The sequence below is a fragment of the Alexandromys fortis genome, unplaced genomic scaffold (genome assembly GCF_014885135.2).
Source record: "Alexandromys fortis isolate MF-2015 unplaced genomic scaffold, M_Fortis_MF-2015_v1.1 scaffold_156, whole genome shotgun sequence".
Classification (NCBI taxonomy): domain Eukaryota; kingdom Metazoa; phylum Chordata; class Mammalia; order Rodentia; family Cricetidae; genus Alexandromys; species Alexandromys fortis.
Genome location: NW_026068028.1, coordinates 347,604 through 365,850, shown reverse-complemented (window position 1 = coordinate 365,850; position 18,247 = coordinate 347,604). Strand labels below are relative to the sequence as shown.

Here is an 18,247-nt window from a genome sequence, read left to right as displayed (position 1 = left end):
TTGTTGTGTGATGTTTTGCTCTTTTGTCTTTTGGGGGGAACCACCATCCAGCTCCCAGATAAATCACACAAAGAGGCATATTCTTAGTTATGAATGCCTGGCTTTAGCTTGGCTTGTTTCTTGCCAACTTTTCTTAATTTCAATTACCCTGACTACCTTATGCCTCTGGGATTTTCCCTTTTCTTACTTCTGTATATCTTACTTTTACTACTGCTCCGTGTCTGACTGTGTAGCTGGGCGGCTAACCCCCCATGCCCTCCGCTCCTTGTTCCCTTTTTTCTCTTTAGACCTATTCTCTCTGCCTGCCAGCCCCGCCTAGCCTTGTTCCTGTCTTGCTATTGGCCACTCAGTGCTTTATTAGACCAACGGGTGTTTTAGACAGGCAAAGAATCACAGCTTCACAGAGTTAAACAATTGCAGCATAAACAAAAGCAACACAGTTTAAAACAATATTCCCCAACAGGAACTGTCGTTGGTTTTAACCATGAGCGGTAGACAGAAAAGAGCCCCAAGAAGAGGCTGTGAGGAAGCACAGGGCCCAGGTGTCGAGTATAAGTGGAAGGCCCAGCCTGTGGTGGTGATTTCACTGTGTCCCTGGCTGTCTTGGAACGCGCTCTGTAGACCAGGCTGGCCTCAAACTCAGCGAGCTACTGCCTCCGCCTCTTGGGTGCTAGGACTAAAGGTGTGCACCACCACGTCTGGCCAGATTATAATTATTCTAATAGGCCAGGAGGGGGGGGGGGAAGAGTCAGGGTAATCTGAAGGAATGTCAAGGGGAGGCCGTGGACATTTGAAGAAGTATGAGATGACCTGAAGCATTTGTTTTTAGAAAGCAGGACAACAGCCATGGGAAACACCGCTGGGGTGGAGAGGTGGGCTAGTAACGCACTGCTTCACAACCTGAGAATGAACCTGAGTTCACTCCTCAGTTCCCACTCAAAACAAACAAAAAACAAACCGACAAAATTGGGCGTAGCAGGATATACTTGTAATCCCAGCCCCGAGGACATAGAAATCTTCGCCATCAACTAACAGATAGTCTGATCATCGAGCCCAGGCCAAGGATAGACGATGTCTCAAACAAACAAACAAAGCTGAGCCAGAGGGGGTAGCACATGGCTTTTTTGGGGGGGGGATATTTTTTGAGACAGGGTTTCTCTATATAGTTTGGCTGTCCTGGGACTCACTCTGTAGACCAGGCTAGCCTCAAACTCAGAGATCCACCTGCCTCTGCCTCCAGAGTTCTGGGATTAAAGGAATTGAACCACCACTCACAGTGCAGCATGAGATTTTTAAACAAAATTTGTATCTTTATTTACTTTTATTGTATGAATGTTTTGCCTGTGTGTATGTTTGCCATGTGTGTGGCTGGTCCCTGTGGAGGTCAGAAGAGGGCATCAGATTCCCTGGGACAGGAGTTATAGGCAGTCGTGAGCCACTGTGTTGGGACTGGGCATGCAGATAATTTCCCTCACACAGCCAAACCTCCAAACGTGAAGTGGCTTCAGGGTTGGTGAAAGGATGGCAGAGCTGGGAAGGTGTGTGTGTTCCCAGGGAGAGAAGAGGGTGCTTCTCAGAGCAGAGACCAGAGTGGGCCAGTGGGGTGGGCCACATCTTTTTCAAAACGTGGGAGCAGGGCAGGCTGCTCTAAACACTGGACTGTCCCTGGGCTCCAGTGACTCAGGTGAGGTCAGTTTCCTCGAGGGCTGGTCCTGAGCCAGGCTGTAACACTGGGTTATTGTGGTCCCTCCAGCCAGGCTGTGATGCTGGGTTATTGTGCTCCCCCTGGGCTCCAGTGGAGGAGAGTGAACAGCACCAGAACTGGGGTATTGTGGCCAAGATGACTTCAGACTGGGTGGGTCCCTTCGAGGTCATCTGGCAGGCCAGCATTATCTGTCATATGACAAGATGCAAGCATGTATGTAAGGTCAGGGGAAGGCTTGGGACTGGCTGAGTGTCTCTGTGAAGGGCTTACAGCTCAGACCCGAGTGTGTGGATGTGCACTTGCGCACACCAGGGTCACTGACCGGCTGAGAAACAGGAACCAGCAGAGTCATCCCCCAGAAACATGACTCCCTGGAGCCTGGCAAAAAGCAGCTGGGTAACTGGACAAGGGGTGTGGCCATCTCTGCCCAATGGCTCTAGCCTTTCCCTGTCATCTGCTCCATCTGTTGACAAGGCCTGAAAAATGTGTACAACCAGAGCCACTGTGCCTGGGTCTTCTGTGAGAGGACTAGACTTGATGTCGCTCTGGGGGTCTGCCAGAGTCCCTGTCAGGGTAGAGGCTCTGGGATCCATCAGTCTGTGTGAATGTGCTCTCTCTCTCTCTCTCTCTCTCTCTCTCTCTCTCTCTCTCTCTGTGTGTGTGTGTGTGTGTGTGTGTGTGTGTGTGTGCTTGCAGAAGTCTGAGGAGGACATTGGCTGTCCTGTTTTATTGCTATCCACTTCACTTCTTTGAAACAGGTCTTTTTCTAAACCTAGCACTCAGCTAGTGAGCAACAGACCCAGCAATCCTCCAGTCTCTGCTCCTGCACCAGCACTGGGGTTACAAGTGTTCATGTGGCTACCCAGCTTTTTTCTTGAATGTTAGAATCCAAGCGCAGGTCCTTATATGCACTTACCCACTGAGCCATCTCTCCAGCCCCATACTGGCCTCTCAGTGGTTGTGAGCGGCTGGGCCAGTGTTCTTTCTGTTTGCTGAAGGAATCATTCCCCTAAATCCATTTCCAATAACTAGCCCAGCACAGCCCTTCTGTGGGGAACAGGCTGGGCAAATGGGACCAGGAGCCAGAAAAGGCCGAGGGGCTAGCTCAGGAGATGGTCCACATACTAGCCATAAATCCCAAGGCTTCTGGCACACTTTCTTTCCCATACCCAGCCCGTAAGAGACCACCAATCAAAAACTGTCTCTGGGGGCTTGAACCCTGCCCTGCTGCTGGAACTGCCCATCTCTTACTCCCATCGCCTTTCCTGGTCTTCCCCGTTAGCATTCCCAGGTCCCCTGACACCACCCACCTCCCACACCTTACATCTGCTTGTTCCACTGCATCTGGCCAGAGGTTTGGATTCCACAGAACCATGGGAGGAAGCTCCTGAGACCCTCTGCAAACTAGGACCCTTCTGTGTTCCCTCTCCCAGCCCACTGCCAAGTACCTCATAAGTCGGAAAAGAAATCTTATGTCCCCACAGTCTTCCTTTCCCTTCTCTCCAGGCAGAGATGACAAACACAGACAGGGCCCACGCTCTTCTGAGATGGTCCCTGGCAGACATCATCAACACATCCCAGCTATCCTTTTGCACTGAGTCTTGCTGAAACCTCGAAGGTCTCCACACACATCCTTTGCTACCCAGTATCAGTCGATCCACATGGCAGCCACCGCCCTGCTGCAATTCATTTTCTAGATGTGCTTTAGGGTCGGTCCTCCTTCCAGGCCCTCATCCTGGTCCACCTGGAGATCCTGCGGTCAAGCCAGTACAGGTTCTCTCTTTGTGTCCCTATAGGCTGAAGCCACACGGTTCCTGGAGTTTGAACTGTCAGGACACTGGGGCATTGGCCCCAAACTCCCAAGACTGAAGACGATCTGGTTTGTTTTCTGTTGATCCCGAAGGTGGCGCAATTTTTTGGAGAGAAGAGTGCACTGTGGGGCCTGGGGTGGGGGATGCTTCCTGCCCAGCACCTGTGCAGCAGCAAGCCCAGGTCTTGCAGGCACATCTCCCAGCCCCAACAAGACCTGTGCACCCACCTCCTTGGCCCAACCCCTGGGCAGGCAGGAAGTGAGGCAAACACAGTAGACCCAGGGAATTGGTGATCCCCAGAACCCCAGGACTACGGGCTGCAGCTGCCCCACTGCCTACCACCCTTCTGGCCCCTGAGCCCAGGATGCAAGGATGGCCAGCTCATCTCTGCCCACCCTTGTACCCCCGGGTCCCCACTGCCTGCGTCCCTTCACCCCCGAGTCCCTGGCAGCCATAGAGCAGCGGGCAGTGGAGGAAGAGGCCCGGCTACAGCGGAATAAGCAAATGGAAATTGAGGAGCCCGAGCGGAAGCCACGCAGTGACCTGGAAGCCGGCAAGAACCTACCGCTCATCTACGGGGACCCCCCACCTGAAGTCATCGGCATCCCCCTGGAGGACCTGGACCCTTACTACAGTGACAAGAAGGTCTGGGTGTAGGAGCGCTCCCTCTTTCTTGTGCCTCCTGTCCACCTACCTGTCTGTCCTTCAGACTCAGATTCTCTCTCTCCCCCCAGACCTTCATTGTGCTCAACAAAGGCAAGGCCATCTTCCGCTTCTCCGCCACGCCTGCCCTCTACATGCTGAGCCCCTTCAGCATCGTCAGGCGTGTGGCCATCAAGGTGCTCATTCACGCATATCCTGCCCCAGTGGGAAAGGCCGGGAGGTTAGGGGTGGGGAGGAGACCTTCCTGTGCCCTCCTCTTCCCAGCTGCCTCCTCCCTCTCTTTCCTTGACCCACCCCCACGCTGTTCAGCATGTTTATCATGATTACCATCCTGACCAACTGTGTGTTCATGACCATGAGCAACCCGCCATCTTGGTCCAAGGACGTGGAGTAAGTTGCCTTCCCCAGATTCCCTCTTCCAGGTCTGTATCCCGAGGGCGGGCTCAGACTGACACTGCTCTTGTCTTTCAGGGAAGACTCACTGTCCCTGTGACCATTAATGCCTTAAGTCAGGGTGGGGGAGGGTATGCTATCACCCTCGCCAATGGGCTCAGCTCTGGGTAGCCATGTGCCATCTTGGCGCCCCTCCTTTAAGGTTGTGTGTGTGCTGCCATGCACACACACGCACACACACACACACACACACACACACACACACACACACTGTGGTGATATCCAGGTGACATCTGTGGCCCTGACCGGCCCTCTTCTTGCCAGGTACACCTTCACTGGGATCTACACTTTCGAATCTCTTATTAAGATGTTGGCCCGAGGCTTCTGCATTGACGACTTCACATTCCTCCGGGACCCCTGGAACTGGCTGGACTTCAGTGTCATCACGATGGCGTAAGCGAGACCCTAGGTCTGGGGTGGGAGCGGCCAGAAGGGTGAGCCCCAAAGGGGGCTTTGACAGGAGGGTGGTGGCACGGGCCATGACTTGTACAGACTGAGCCACACCATCTAGGACATTCCCAGGGCCCTGCCCAGAGGTCAGCATCCCCTCCTCGTACCTTAGGAGGCAGCCTAACTCAGCCACACAGCCAGTGGGTGAGCGCGGCTGTCCCTGCTTCTCCGCTCTCCAGCAGCAAGCTCAGCACTGTTCTTCTCAACTCTTGGGCTATAAGAGGAACTTTGGGGGTTATTTGACCTGCCCGCCATTCCTTATGGTAATCCCCATTATAAGAATTCTTTGGGACTCTTCATTCTGGGCCCAAAGACACTTGATTTCTGCCCCACTTCTGACACCCCCCCCCATATACCTTAACTTCCCACACAGGTATGTGACAGAGTTTGTGGACTTGGGCAACATCTCAGCCCTGAGGACTTTCCGTGTGCTGCGGGCCCTGAAAACCATCACGGTTATCCCAGGTATTGGGAGGTGTGGGGACCCTCTGCCTGGGGAACATACCCCCTCCACAGTACTCAGGCCTAGAAGTGAACACTCGGGTTCGAAGAGTCTAACCTAGGCTAATGACAACGCTCGGAGAACACACTTGGGAGCACTAGCGTGGTGACATTTATTAGAATTTCTCCATGCCTTTGTGTAGTTCTGAGGGTCAGGCAGCAGCCCATTGCATCTTCGAGGTCATTCGTCTCCAGACAAAGCCAAGCTCAGCATAGAGGAGGTGCTCAGGAAAGGGAGGCTTCAGGGAAGGCGCTATGAGGAGCAAAATCCGCCTCAGAGATGGAGTTGGCTGAGGCTCAGGGTGGAGTCCGCTACCATCCCACCCTTCTCCCCGCTGACGCTGACGCTTTCACCCGTGCCGTGCCCAGGGCTGAAGACCATTGTAGGAGCCCTGATCCAGTCCGTGAAAAAGCTGTCCGACGTCATGATCCTCACCGTCTTCTGCCTGAGTGTCTTTGCGCTCGTGGGGCTGCAGCTCTTCATGGGGAACCTGCGTCAGAAGTGCGTGCGCTGGCCCCCGCCCATGAATGACACCAACACCACGTGGTACGGCAATGACACGTGGTACAGCAATGACACATGGTACAGCAACGACACGTGGAGCAGCCAGGAGAGCTGGGCCAGCAACTACACCTTTGACTGGGATGCTTACATCAACGACGAAGGTGAGAAGCGAGGCAGCCCTTGTCTCGGCTGCTTCTTGCAGAGAACATAAGCCTAGATCTATCACTGACCAGCTTGGGTAGGCTCCAATAGTCAGTCATGACCCTCAGAACCTTCTCTTATCACCGGGCATGGTGGTGCACACCTTTAATCCCAGCACTTGGGAGGCAGAGGCAGGTGGATCTCTGTGAGTTTAAGGCCAGCCTGGTCTACAGAGTGAATTCCAGGGCAACCATGCCTGTTACACAGAAAAACCCTGTCTCAAAAAAACAAGCAAAACAAAACAAAAATATCCTCTCCTATCAAATGAAATATGACAAAACTTCCCTCAAGGGTTAAGCAATGATAACACACTGTCTAAAACCCTGCACCTGCTGAGGCTGAGGAAATAGCTCAGTCTATAAATGCTTGCCGTGCAAGATTGAGGACTCAAGGTCAATCCCCAGAACCCCTGTAAGCTTCCAGGCATGGTGGCACACGCTTGTGATTTCAGCACTGGAGAGGCAGAAACAGGCAGATCTCAGGGGCGCCCTGTACAGTGAGCTAATCCTGCCTTACTGGCAAACCCCAGGTTCCAATAAGAGACTCCCTGAAAAAAAAGGTGCAGTTGGTGCTGAGAAACAAGACCGAGTTTTCCCTGAGACACACACACGCGTGCGCGCACACACACACACAAGCTCTCGCTGTACAAAGACACAGTCCATCATCCTTCTGTAGCCTGGGCACTCTGCTCTCCTTCCCCATCTTCCCCATACTCTGTGCTCCCCTCCTGGTAGGGCTGCCAACGAGCGTGTCCTGTTCACATGCCTGTTCTTTATGGGCACATGGCAACACTTATACACATTCTCTGTCTCTGGTACTCACGGTGTCTGCATATTGGAATGGTGTTCGTCCTTCACTGTGGCCCCTAGATTCTAACTCATCCCTATAGTTAAATAAGTGTGTGGTAGCCTAATGCACACACAGACACGTGACCCTTGCCCCTTGTTCGGCTCCTGGTGAGTTCTGACCTCATAACCAGAGTTGGTGCCAAGCCGGTGAGGTGAGGCTTAGCGCTGAACCCCTGCAGTTTAGCTGCTGGAGAGCTTGGAATCTGGGACTGTTTGTTACAGATGGGAGGGGTCACACATGGAGTAGTGTGTTGTGTGCGTGTGTTTACTGTGCTTCTGTGTTCCCAAAGGAAACTTCTACTTCCTGGAGGGCTCCAATGATGCCCTGCTCTGTGGGAACAGCAGTGATGCCGGGTGAGTTGTGGGGTATCCTGGGAAGTGGGGCTTCATTAGAACCATGTATCTGGGGTGGATAGGAGTGTGGGGGAACGAGTGGGCAAGGATAGAAGGCTTTGGTGTTTGGAGGACATATGAGGGATCCTCCACTCAGAGTCCTCCATCGGTCCTCAGCTCTCTTCCCTCCCTAATCCGGTCCCCTCTTTCACTACCAGGCACTGCCCCGAAGGTTATGAATGCATAAAGGCTGGACGGAACCCTAACTATGGCTACACCAGCTATGACACCTTCAGCTGGGCCTTCCTAGCTCTCTTCCGCCTCATGACGCAGGACTACTGGGAGAACCTTTTCCAGCTGGTACAGCTGCCCTCGCTCTGCCCCGCCACCCCAGACATACCCTCCACACCACTGCTCCTCAGAGCCCACCCCCAGTGGCCAGGCCCCCCCACCATCTCCTCTAGGGGACTTCCCTATGGGTTCTTATGAATACCTGGCCAGAGTCAAACCACAGTCCTTTTCTATTTTTGCTTTATGAACTGAGGTCTGGGCCTGCTATAGACTTGGACCCAAGAATCTATAAGTCTCAGAAAAACCGGTAGGACAGCTCAGGAACTTAACTCTGCCCCCACACAATGGTAGTTAGCCTTCCATATCTGTGGGCTTCACTTATGTAGATGCAAACAACTACAGATTGAAGATACTTTTTAAAAAAATGGAGCGGGCAGTGATGGTGTACACCTTTAATCCCAGCACTCCGAAGGCAGAGGCAGGCAGATTGTTGAGTTAGAGAGGTCGGTCTGGCCTACAAAGAGAGTTCCAGGACAGCCAGAGCTACACAGAGAAACCCTGTCTTGAAAAACTAAACAAAAGGCTGGGAATAAAGCTCAATGGTAGAGTACTTGCCGAGTGTGTACAAGGTCCTGGGTTCAATTCCCAGCAATGTGCAAGAGAGAGAGATAAAGAGAAGTATTTCAGCAGTGGTAGCAATGGTAGCACACACCTTTAATCCCAGCACTCTGAAGGCAGAGGCAGGCAGTGAATCTCTGAATTTGAGGCCAGCCTGGTCTACAGAGTGAGTGAGTTTCAGGACAGCCAGGGCTACACAAATCCTGTCTCAAAAAACCCAGTCAATCAATCAATCAATAAACAAATAAAAAACAAACTAAACTAAAAGAGAGAAGAGAGAAAGTATTTCAGATAAAAAAAAATATTGTGCCTATACTGGAGACTCCTGTTTGGAGGACACACACAAATATCCTATGGGAAAAGATTTTTATTCCATAATTTAGAAGGCCCAGCAACTGTACCCGTAGCACTTACATTGTATTAGATACCATGGATCGTCTAGAGAGGATTAGAGGAGGGGGCTGTGCCTAGGTTGGAAGCAAATACTACACCGTTTCCTATAAGGGGGATGAGCATCTAGAGATCTTAGTATCCAAGGAACCAGTTCCCAGGATACCAAGGGATGCCTGCATTTGATGTCCATGGCTGGTATAGCAGGTGGGTTGAGAAGGAAGGATGGTGTCTTCTGATCTTTGTCAGTGTTTCTAACAAGATTAATAATAACAGCAATCATAGATCTACTATCTGTTGAACAGTTCCTAGGTCCCAGGCTCTGAGGCAAAGCAAGGTTTGAAGCCCTTTTTGCTATTTGTCCATCCTGATTCTCTGACCTCAGAGTGCCTATCTGGACTCCCCACGACTCTGATCTGGGACACCAGAATGCTTAGGTCACTACACGTATTTTGAGGTTTCCCAGAATAAGGTTGAGTTGCTAAGGATGACTACACCTTGTCTCCAGGCTCCGTGAGGGACCCCTCCTCTGCCTATCTACCTAAGCAACAACCATGTAGAAGGACCCATGGAGGCCATGAGACTCCTCCCTCCTTTTTCCCACATCCCCAGACCCTTCGAGCAGCTGGCAAGACCTACATGATCTTCTTCGTGGTCATCATCTTCCTGGGCTCCTTCTACCTCATCAATCTGATCCTGGCGGTGGTGGCCATGGCCTATGCAGAGCAGAATGAAGCTACCTTGGCTGAGGACCAGGAGAAAGAGGAGGAGTTTCAACAGATGCTTGAGAAATACAAAAAACATCAGGAGGAGTTAGAAAAGGTGGGGATCCAGGCAAGGAGTCTGGAGTGAGGACCAAGGGTCTCCCTGGCCTTGGCCTGAACTGCTTAACTCCTGGCTCCTTCCAGGCAGGCTGGCGGGATAAGGGAGGAGCAGGGGCAAGAGGAAGGGTTATGGAGCAAAAGGAACAGAAAGCTCCAGGTTGGGAGCTTTAGTGGAAGGGATACCTCAGTTTCCCCATCACACAGCGAGGAGTTTGGGACAGTGAACTGTGAACTTTCCTCCAGATTAAAGGTCTATGGTTTCGTGCTTTCTGGGGCTTTGCTGAGTCAGAGGCAGGTCCCCAGGTTGTACACGGGACAGCTTCCTGCTTTCTTATGCACGTATGACGTCTAGGGCCCAGCAGAGAATAGGGATGAGAGTCTTCTGGGCCAAAGTCTTCAGTTCTTTTGTTTTTTACCCCGTCCCTCCACCACCACTGAAGGCTGCCCCTTTCTCTCCATGCACTAGATATGACATCAACTAAGATAAAGGCTCAGTAAGAGTTTCTGAGAGTCAGCGTGCCCATCCCCCTACCTCAGAGTGAGACTTCTCATATTCATTATCCTTGCTGACTTACAGGCTAAGGCTGCCCAGGCTCTGGAAGGTGGGGAGGCAGATGGGGACCCAGTCCACAACAAAGATTGCAATGGCAGCCTGGACACGTCCGGGGAGAAGGGGCCCCCAAGGCCGAGCTGCAGCGCAGACAGTGCCATCTCAGATGCTATGGAGGGTAAGTGCCCTGTGCCCCCATCACTCCTCCCACTCTGCCTATGCTGCCCACCAAGCCTCTCAGACTCCTGAGGTGCAGGGTGGGGCCTGCTTGGACCCAGCTTCAGGAGGGCAGTAACTTAATATTGACACCAAAGAAACAAGCTGGGATAAATATAGTCCTGTCAACCTGCTTCATTTCTGGCCACAAGGCCAAGCCGTTGAGGGAACTAGGGGCTTCCGGGAGGGTTTGGGGGCTGCCAAGGCAACGAGGAAGGACAGGCTAATAATATTAACCAGGAAGGCCTGGTGTTCCAGAACCTACTCCAGTGTTTCCTGGGTAAAGGCTAAAAGTCAATGTTTAAATTCCCCCGAGTAGAATCACAACTCCCCACAAGTCCTGTGGTGCCCCCAAGTCCCAGGAGGAGAATAAAGTAGTAACAAGGGCCGGGCAGTGGTGGCGCACGCCTTTAATCCCAGCACTTGGGAGGCAGAAGAAGGTGGATCTCAGTGAGTTCGAGGCCAGCCTCATCTACAAAGTGAGTTCCAGGATAACCAGGGCTGTTACATAGAAAAACTCTGCCGAAAAAAAAAAAAAAAGTATCTCTGACCCAAAGATGGAGGATACCCAGTCACTTCCTAGGGCTTGCCTTGTGCTAAAGGCAGAGTCTGGGGTTCTTCAGGGCTCTGTGACCCTTTAGAGGGCTCCATCTCACACTTACCTCTGCGTTCAGGTGATGGTGTTCTTCTAGGGAAAATGGTCCAGGAATGCTGGGCAGAGGTGGCCCAAGAAGCTCCCTGCCTGTTTCCTCAGGCTTTAGATCTCAGATGCTGGGACACCTACAGGAGCCCAGGCAGACTAGCCTGAGATAGAGAGCCAAGGAAAGAGGTTCACTTTCTCATTCCTGGGTAGGACCCCAGCCCTACCCAGGTTCTCCAAGGGACGGCCACCTACCCTAGTCTCTTTCACCTGCAAAACAGGGGGCACCAATAGTATTTGCCTCTTAAGTTTACAAAAGTAAGTACTGGAGAAACAGCCTAGGGGGAGGCTACGCCCATAGGCCGCAGAGGCCAGGTAAAGGAACAGCCCCATTCCACAGCCCCACAGACTGGGTTTTCCAGAAAGTCACTCCAGAGGGGAAAGGTGTTTATGCTGGGGACAGTCTGGGGTGACTAGTGTTACCAGCATCAGAGAGGGAAAGGTTTCAGGAACTCTGGCCAGCAGCCCTGAGGACTGACCCTCTAAAGTGTACCCCAACACTTCCTAAAGACTCTGGAACCCAGTCAGAGACCACGGTATGTCTTTTTCCTGGCAGAATCCCACACCCGAGAGGATGGCAGGTAGCGCAGCTCCAGCACACTAAGGGGAGGGAGGGTGTAGCATGGATAATAATAAAAACCCAGAGACAGTTATTGGGGTCCAACCAGAAGATCAAAAAAGCAAAGCAGCCAAGCCACTAGAGAGACTTTTTGCCTCTTCCAAATCTTCAGGCCAAAAGGGAGAGAGATCTTGTCTCCACCGATCCTCAAACTCCACACTCAGCTGAGTTCCTTATATTCCTCTCTACACTCAGCCATACCGCCCCTCTCTCCACCTCCCTAGTGCTGGGATTAAAGTCATGTGACCCCCAAGTGCTGGAAGCACCTTTGTATGAGCTCTGTTTCTCCTTTAGACAGATTCGATCTTGTGTTGCCCAGGGTGGCCTTGAACTCACAGGGACCCCTCTGCCTCTGTCTCCAGAGTTCTGGAACTACAGAGGTGTGCCACTACTCCCTGGCCTATGTGGCTGACTAGTGTGACTGTTTTGCCTTCTGATCTTCAGGCAAGCTTTATTTATGAAAACACAGATAATGCACCTCTATAGGAGGGCATGGTGGGGGTGCAACAATGGGCTTGCTGAGGGCCCAAAGCAGATCACTGGGAGGGCTTCAGGGTAAGGCTTCTGAAGGCGGTGTGCTTTGAGGGGCTGAACTCTAAGAGGACAGGGCTCGGAGGGAGGGGGCTTGTGAGTGGGATTGTGAGGGGCTGGTCCTGGGGCTAGAGAAGGCCTTACTGAGGGGGGTGGGGCCAAGAGTCAGAGCATAGGAAAAGCTGGAGCTTTGACGGACGACTGACATCCTGTGAGGCAGTCTATGAGGAAGATGGCAGTGGGGTTCAGTGTTGGAACGTGGAGTTCTAAAGGGTGGGAGGTAGGAGCAGGAACAAAGAGCTAGACAGTAAGGGTCAAGCCAGGGAGAGACTCTTCATCAGACACCCGCCCCATCCCCACCCCCCAGAGCTGGAAGAAGCCCACCAGAAGTGCCCGCCGTGGTGGTACAAGTGTGCGCACAAAGTGCTCATTTGGAACTGCTGCGCCCCATGGGTGAAGTTCAAGCATATCATCCACCTGATTGTCATGGACCCCTTCGTGGACCTGGGCATCACCATCTGCATCGTGCTCAACACCCTCTTCATGGCCATGGAGCATTACCCCATGACTGAGCACTTTGACAATGTGCTCTCCGTGGGCAACTTGGTAAGCAAGGGGCAGAAGGAGAGGGCGGGCATCTGGAGAAGAGGACAGCAGGGTGGGCCTGGCTGGGCTGTGTGGAAACGTAGGGGCGCTTGGGTACCAGCCGGCACAGGTCGTGCAGAGGAGGTCTGGGGAATATGGTGATTGAGCTTCAAGGCATTTGGGAACCAGGAGAGTGGGGTGAGCTGAGACCAGGACTCCTGGAAGTCTGGGATCCAGGCCACATCTAGGAATTGGGGTCGAGGGAGTAGGGGCGTGGAAATGGCTGGGGCTAGGTAACAAGTTTCTCAACTTTCATAGACTGTCGTGGTCCTAAAAGAGACTAAGGGACTCGGGAGTGAGGGCATATAGCCAAAGACACCCAAATGCCGGGGGTTCTCCCTCACCCCAGAGACCTCCCGTTTTCCAGCCCCACCGGGTGCTCTCCCGAGCCCTTTGCTGCCCAGCTATTGTTGACACGCTCTGATCCCCCTGCTTATCCCTGCCCATTAGGGGCATTAGCACCTCATAGCCAGCCCCACTGGAGCCTGACAAAGGGAAAAGCCGCTGCCTCCTCCTCCAGTTCTGCTCCACCGTGCCCCACCCTCCCCAATTCCCTTTGCAGTCCCACCCACCCACCCACCATGGCAAACGGACAAGAGGCTCCGAGGTTCCCATTATCTCTAGGGAGAGGCAAGCTCAGAGAGTGTGCCATGTGAGGGAAGGCTGGGACGGTACCAGCACTGGGTAGGGCGCATAAGAACCATGGCATCAGAATCCCCAGTCTTCAAAGCAGGTATGTCCATCTTGTGAAGATGCCCAAAGCAGCCATGGCCAGGCTGGGCTAGAGAGGCAAGGGCACAGCTGCCAGGGTGTGGTGATGGGCAGGACCTGTCTGCCTGTCTACCCAATGTCCACACTATGTTTCTTGTCTGGGCACCTGCTATGGCCAGAAACAGCTCTTGGGAGGGACCCAGTGTGTACCTAGAGGCATGCTGTCAATCCAAAGCAGCTGACGCCTAGTAAGAGGGGGGCTATGCCAGTGAAGTTTAAGGGACTGTGAGGCCCGTGGGTGCCTGTTCTGAGGTTGAGGGGGCAGAGCTAATCTTCTTACTGATTCCATCCCTTTCGGTCCCTGCCAAGACCCAAGGCTTGGTTGAGGGTGTGGCTCATTTGGTACAGTGCTTACCTAGTGTGCAAGCCTTCCTAGGCTCCCTTCCCAGCCCTGAATAAAGCCAGGCATGATGACACATGCTTGTAACCCTAGCACCCGGAAGGTGGTGGCAGGAGCAACAGAAGTCCATGGCCACCTTCTGCTGCATAGTGAGTTCAAGGCCAGCCTGAGCTGCATGCTACTTGTTTCAAAATCAAAAAAAAAAAAAAAAAAAAAAAAAAAAAAAAAAAAAAAAAGGCAAAGTTTGCTAGCTCCTGGGGTTAGATATACGTAGGGAGGCTGGGAGTACAGAGGAGAAATCCTGAGCTGAGGACACAAGGAATTGAGCGGCATGAAGGGATCTGGGGTGCACCTCTCTGAGCCTCAATTGCTCATCCGTCCAAAGAGTGTGATAATCCCTCCAGCTTTGTAGAGACCTGCGTGCCAATGAGGTCAGTGTGGACCAGATGGCACTTCATGAATGTTGAATGTTAGGATCAGGTTGAAGACCCAAGAAGTAAGTGGCTTGACCATGGTCACGGGTCAGAAATGGGTAGGAATGGGATCTCTGTTGTACCCACCTAGGCATATGACATGGCCTTTGTACCTGGCACCGTATGCACACACATAGGCTGTGGGTTTCACTCCCTACCTCTCTTCAGGGTCCTCAACCCTCACCTTTGGGGGGATCTCCCAAGACCCCTTTCTCCGTGAGGCTCTGTGACAGGGGTTCCATGTCCCGTCCCACCCCCTGCCAGGTCTTCACGGGCATCTTCACTGCAGAGATGGTGCTGAAGCTGATTGCCATGGACCCCTATGAGTATTTCCAACAGGGCTGGAACATCTTCGACAGCTTCATTGTCACCCTCAGCCTGGTGGAGCTGGGCCTGGCCAACGTGCAGGGGCTGTCGGTGCTGCGTTCCTTCCGTCTGGTACACAAGATTCAGGGGCTGAGGGGGGATGGGAGGAGACCCTAAGAGGGTGCATGCTACCTGGCCCCCCAGAACTAGAAAAAAGAGTCCTCCCTTCCTATTACACAGGGCTGGGGTGGGGGACCTGACATTAGATGACCTCGGGCAGCAATGGAGCTGACTTCAGGCTCGTGTTGTCGGGCTGACGGAAGACAAAACCACGCTTGGGACTTAAGAATTACTATTTTTTTCTCTACCCCTTGAAGTTCAGTCTTGTTTTGTTTTGTTTAACTTCATCATAAGGGCTTTCAAGCATACAGTAAAAAAAAAAAATGACTCTTTAGGTGCCTGTCCCCACCCCCAACAGCCACTAGTGTAGTATAACTTTATCTTTACAATTTTTCCAAGTTTATGTATGTGTGTCCGTATGCCACATGTCTTTTGCCAGACATGAATCACGTGTATCTACATGCTATCACATGTAGAGGCCAGAAGAGGATGCAAGGCCCCCTGGAGTTGGCGTTACAGGTGGTTAGGAACTGCCGAATGTGGGCGCTGGGAACTGGACCGGGAGTCTCTGGAAGAGCAATTAAGTGTTCCTACCGGCTAAGCCGTCTCCCCAGCCACATGTACTGCAGTTCTGTTTTCATCTGTCTCGTCTATTTTTTTTAATATTTATTTATTTATTATGTATACAATATTCTGTCTGTGTGTATGCCTTCAGGCCAGAAGAGGGCGCCAGACCCCATTACAGATGGTTGTGAGCCACCATGTGGTTGCTGGGAATTGAACTCAGGTCCTCTGGAAGAGCAGGCAACGCTCTTAACCTCTGAGCCATCTCTCCAGCCCTGTCTCGTCTATTTTTATTGTAGGGGGAGGGGATGTTAAAGCAAATTCTGGTGTCCAATCTCACCTGTAAATACTTTAGTCTGTATCTTTAATGGATAAGGCCTTTTTCCCCCTTTTTAACATGGATGCCAGGAGGCTATAGGACACAAAGACCCCCTCATTAACAGAGGCAGGCAAAAGCCTTGCTCATCAGGAGGATGGGGGTTAAGACTGTTGAACACTGAGCTTTCTCCTGAGGCTCCCTGGGGTTGGCTGGTGGTCCCCAAGCCTCATTCATTCTCCTATTTCCCCCTGCCTGGCAGCTGCGTGTCTTCAAGCTGGCTAAGTCATGGCCAACACTCAACATGCTCATCAAAATCATTGGCAACTCAGTGGGTGCGCTGGGCAACCTGACACTGGTGCTGGCTATCATCGTCTTTATCTTCGCCGTGGTGGGCATGCAGCTGTTTGGCAAGAGCTACAAGGAATGTGTGTGTAAGATAGCCTCAGACTGCACCCTCCCGCGCTGGCACATGAACGACTTCTTCCACTCCTTCCTCATCGTCTTCCGCATCCTCTGCGGGGAGTGGATCGAGACCATGTGGGACTGCATGGAGGTGGCCGGCCAGGCCATGTGCCTCACGGTCTTCCTCATGGTCATGGTCATTGGCAACCTGGTGGTAAGTAAGCTATTTCGAGAGCTTCCTGACTCTTACACGGGAACTACACGAAGCGTGTCCAGTTCCTCTCTTTCTCACTTGAGGGGCTTGTTTATTTTGGGGAGAGCTGTACAAAACTGTTGGCGTTTAGATCTCTATAGTCAGGCCTTGCAGTGGTGGACAGCCTATGCCAGCATTCAGGGAGCTGAAACAGGATCTCTGCAAGTTCAAAGAGAACCTGACTTTCTAAATGAGTGCCAGGGCAGGCAGTCTGGGTTCTATAGCAAGACAGTCTCGAAATAAACAGTGGGGCCTGGAGAGATGGCTCGGCAGTTGTGACCAGTTGCTGCCTTTGCAGAGGACCTGGGTTCAATGTCCAGCACTCACATGATAATTCCTAACCATCTTTAATTCCAGTTTCGGTGGATCAGGATCCTCTTCTACCTCCTTGGGCACCAAGCACTCATGTGATCCACATATATACTTGCAGGCAAAACATACATAAAATAAAATGAACAAATCTAACTTTAAAAAGTTTTCACCAAGCAGTGGTGGTGCACACCTTTAATCCCAGCACTCAAGAGGCAGAGGCAGGCGGATCTCTGTGAGTTCGAGGCCAGCCTGGTCTACAGCATGAGTTCCAGGACAGCCAGGGCTACACAGAGAAACCCTGTCTCAAACCCTTCCACTGACAAAAAAAAAAAAAAAAAAAAAAAAAAAGTTTCCACCTTCCATGGCCCCCGCCTGAAAATGGTGGTTTTGTAAGACCTCCCTCAGTGAGCTTCAGCATTTTATGCTTAACCATCCGCAGCACTTTCTTAAAACGGGTCCCTGGCCCCAGCCCTAGAGTTCTAGACTCTGCAAAGTCTAGAACATAGCCTGGGAATCTGTTTCAACTGAGTACCACATGCTGTTGTTGTCTCTGGTTCAGGGACAGTGTTGGTTTGAGACTCACGGTATAACCCAAACTGGCCTAGAACTTTCATCAATCCTCCTGCCTCAGGTACCTGAGTGCCGTGATTACAGGTGTGTGCTATGTCTGGCTTGTAGGCTGTATTTGTGTGCGTGCGTGCACACGGGTGTATGTATGTGTTTGCATGTGTGGGTGTGTGCACGTGCATGAGCGCGCTCATGCTCCCCTGTTTCCGTGTGTGCAGGTGCACACATGTGCGTATGAGTGTGAAAACCAGAGGTCAACTTCAGGTGTCATTCCTCAGGAGCCTTCCACCTTGTTTATATGTGTCATGGTTGTGTATATTCGTGTGTACATGTGTGTGTAGGTGTGCATACACATGTATGCACGTGTGTGTGGAGGTCAGAGGTTGATATGGAGGGGTTTCCTTGATCACTCTCCAACTTACCTTCTTCTTTTTTTAGTAATTTATTTTTATTTTATGTGCATTGGTATTTGGCCCGCATGTATCTCTGTGTGAGGGAGTTAGATTCACTGGGACTTAACTTACAGACAGTTGTGAGCTGCCATGCGGGTGCTGGGAGTCGAACTCTGTTCCTCTGGAAGAGCAGTCAGTGCTCTTAACCACTGAGACATCTCTCCAGCCATCTCTACCTCTCTTCTGAGACAGGGTCCCTGACTGATCGGCAGACCGCAGACCAGCTGGTCAGCGAGCTCTAGAGATCTGCATGTCTCTGCCCATCTGGACCCCCACCCCCACCCCAGCTTAGGGTTTACAGACCTGAGTGGTCACATATCTTTTCTCATGGATTCTGAGGATGCTAACTCAGGCCATCCCACTCCTGTGGTAGACACTCCACTTCCCAGCCTTGCAAGCTGTGTTTTGAGGGAACTGATGCAGGATGGCAGATAGCCCTGCCTTCCTCACTGTTGCTGTCTGTGTGATATTGAACCGTAGCTGCTCTCCAGTCAGGCTGGGGTCTCTATCAAAT

General features: G+C 52.1%; 1 protein-coding gene across 1 annotated transcript in view; it reads left to right on the top strand.

Annotated features, from left to right (window-relative positions):
- Window positions 1–3,888: 3,888 nt before the first annotated feature.
- Window positions 3,889–18,247, top strand: part of Scn4a (sodium voltage-gated channel alpha subunit 4) — a 30,615-nt gene continuing 16,256 nt past the window's right edge. The window contains exons 1-13 of the mRNA XM_050164276.1: window positions 3,889–4,161; window positions 4,251–4,369; window positions 4,480–4,569; window positions 4,897–5,025; window positions 5,456–5,547; window positions 5,953–6,249; window positions 7,428–7,491; window positions 7,689–7,830; window positions 9,382–9,591; window positions 10,171–10,321; window positions 12,577–12,815; window positions 14,703–14,876; window positions 16,007–16,363. Of these exons, the coding sequence (XP_050020233.1) occupies window positions 3,889–4,161; window positions 4,251–4,369; window positions 4,480–4,569; window positions 4,897–5,025; window positions 5,456–5,547; window positions 5,953–6,249; window positions 7,428–7,491; window positions 7,689–7,830; window positions 9,382–9,591; window positions 10,171–10,321; window positions 12,577–12,815; window positions 14,703–14,876; window positions 16,007–16,363 (2,337 nt within the window). The remainder of the gene's footprint in view (window positions 4,162–4,250; window positions 4,370–4,479; window positions 4,570–4,896; window positions 5,026–5,455; window positions 5,548–5,952; window positions 6,250–7,427; window positions 7,492–7,688; window positions 7,831–9,381; window positions 9,592–10,170; window positions 10,322–12,576; window positions 12,816–14,702; window positions 14,877–16,006; window positions 16,364–18,247) is intronic.